Source organism: Cyprinodon variegatus, unplaced genomic scaffold (genome assembly GCF_000732505.1).
Source record: "Cyprinodon variegatus isolate N-32 unplaced genomic scaffold, C_variegatus-1.0 Scaffold842, whole genome shotgun sequence".
Taxonomy (NCBI): Eukaryota; Metazoa; Chordata; class Actinopteri; order Cyprinodontiformes; family Cyprinodontidae; genus Cyprinodon; species Cyprinodon variegatus.
The window spans coordinates 9,345-10,708 of NW_015151295.1; the positions used below are offsets into that span (position 1 = coordinate 9,345).

Consider the following 1,364-nt stretch of genomic DNA (forward strand, 5'->3'; position numbering starts at 1 on the left):
GCTTTTCTCTCTAGTGAGCTTCATATTCCTCTTCTACTCGTTTAGCTTCCGGATAGACAAGTCAGAGTAGCGCCATCTCACTGTGGAGCTGAGTCCGACGTTTTTTTTTTAGACGTACAGTGTGAGCAGGTAGATCGCATCAGAACATTGGGTCGCACAGTGTGAGAACATGCATCTTGAGCTGTGAACTCACACTGTACGAGGAAACCCTGCGGTTAAATTGATTTTTAAATAATTACAGAAGAATACACCTTGAAGTTTTTTTTTTTTTTTTTTTTAACCCCCCCGTTTCTCACTAATTAAATACTAACTCACTTGTCTGCTGTTGCTGTGCAGCTGGATGCTGCTTCGCCTCCCTGGGCTCCTGCTCCATCGCTGCTGCCATCTTCTGATCTGACAGGAGCATCTGAGGCTGCTGCAGCGGGAACTTCTCCTCCATCAGAGGGGGCGCTCTCCATCTGGGGCGGCTCCGTGCCGCTTTGCTCCGCCGCTGCCTCGCCGGGCTCAGAGGTAACCTCCAGCTCCTGGGCTGCAGGAGGAACACGCGGAGCCTCGTTTCTCCTCCCGCTCTGCGCTCGCTCTCTGTCTTGCTCGGCCAGCTTTTCAAACATCCTAAATGTCTGAAGATAAAAGGAAGCTCGTCAGAGTCCTTTAGAAGACATTATTAGGGTTCTTTCCACCTTTTGTTGCCGTACAGCCGCAGATGTTAATAGTGTTACACAAAGTTTAAAAACCTCTCCTGACTCTAAAACCCCTAAATACAATCCAATGTCATCAAAAGTAATCTAATAACTCAATCAAGTCCATCTCAGTGTTTTTTGATTAAAATAAATGTGAGACCAGCCAACAGAATAACGGCCATCCTCCTGAACGACAAAGCTGAGCAAAGAAAGTTGAGAACTAAACAGAAACTTTGGGTTTAAAATTCAACATGTCTAAAAACGAATGCCTTCTGTGGCGCATTATCCATGCGATGAAGCACAGTGGTGGCAGCATCCTGCTGTGGGGCCGCATCTCTGCAGCACCGAGAGAAAAGCTTCTCAGAATGTCAACATGGTGAAAACTAAATAAAAAAAACTGGAAGACAACCTGTGGAATTACAGCAGATGTGTTTAAGGCTGAACAACATACGGCTAATGTTTATATACCAGAGTAAGCTGTTTTTGGAGCATAAAAGGTGCTGCCTAATAAAGTTTGTTTCAGTTATGCTAACCTAATATTCAGTCCAGCCTGACAGCAACAGATCATCAAATGGGACATATATGATAAAGCCAGAAACGTACCGCGTTCCAGGGATGCAAAAAGCGCGTAAATACATGATTTTACAACAAAGTAGAAATGTTGTGCAGTTTAGAAAAAACGCA

General features: G+C 44.7%; 1 protein-coding gene across 1 annotated transcript in view; it reads right to left on the bottom strand.

Annotated features, from left to right (window-relative positions):
• Positions 1–315: 315 nt before the first annotated feature.
• Positions 316–1,364, bottom strand: part of LOC107099152 (nudC domain-containing protein 3-like) — a gene marked incomplete at its 3' end in the record, with an annotated part of 2,850 nt that continues 1,801 nt past the window's right edge. The window contains exon 2 of the mRNA XM_015397167.1: positions 316–620. Coding sequence (XP_015252653.1) covers positions 316–620 — 305 coding nt within the window. The remainder of the gene's footprint in view (positions 621–1,364) is intronic.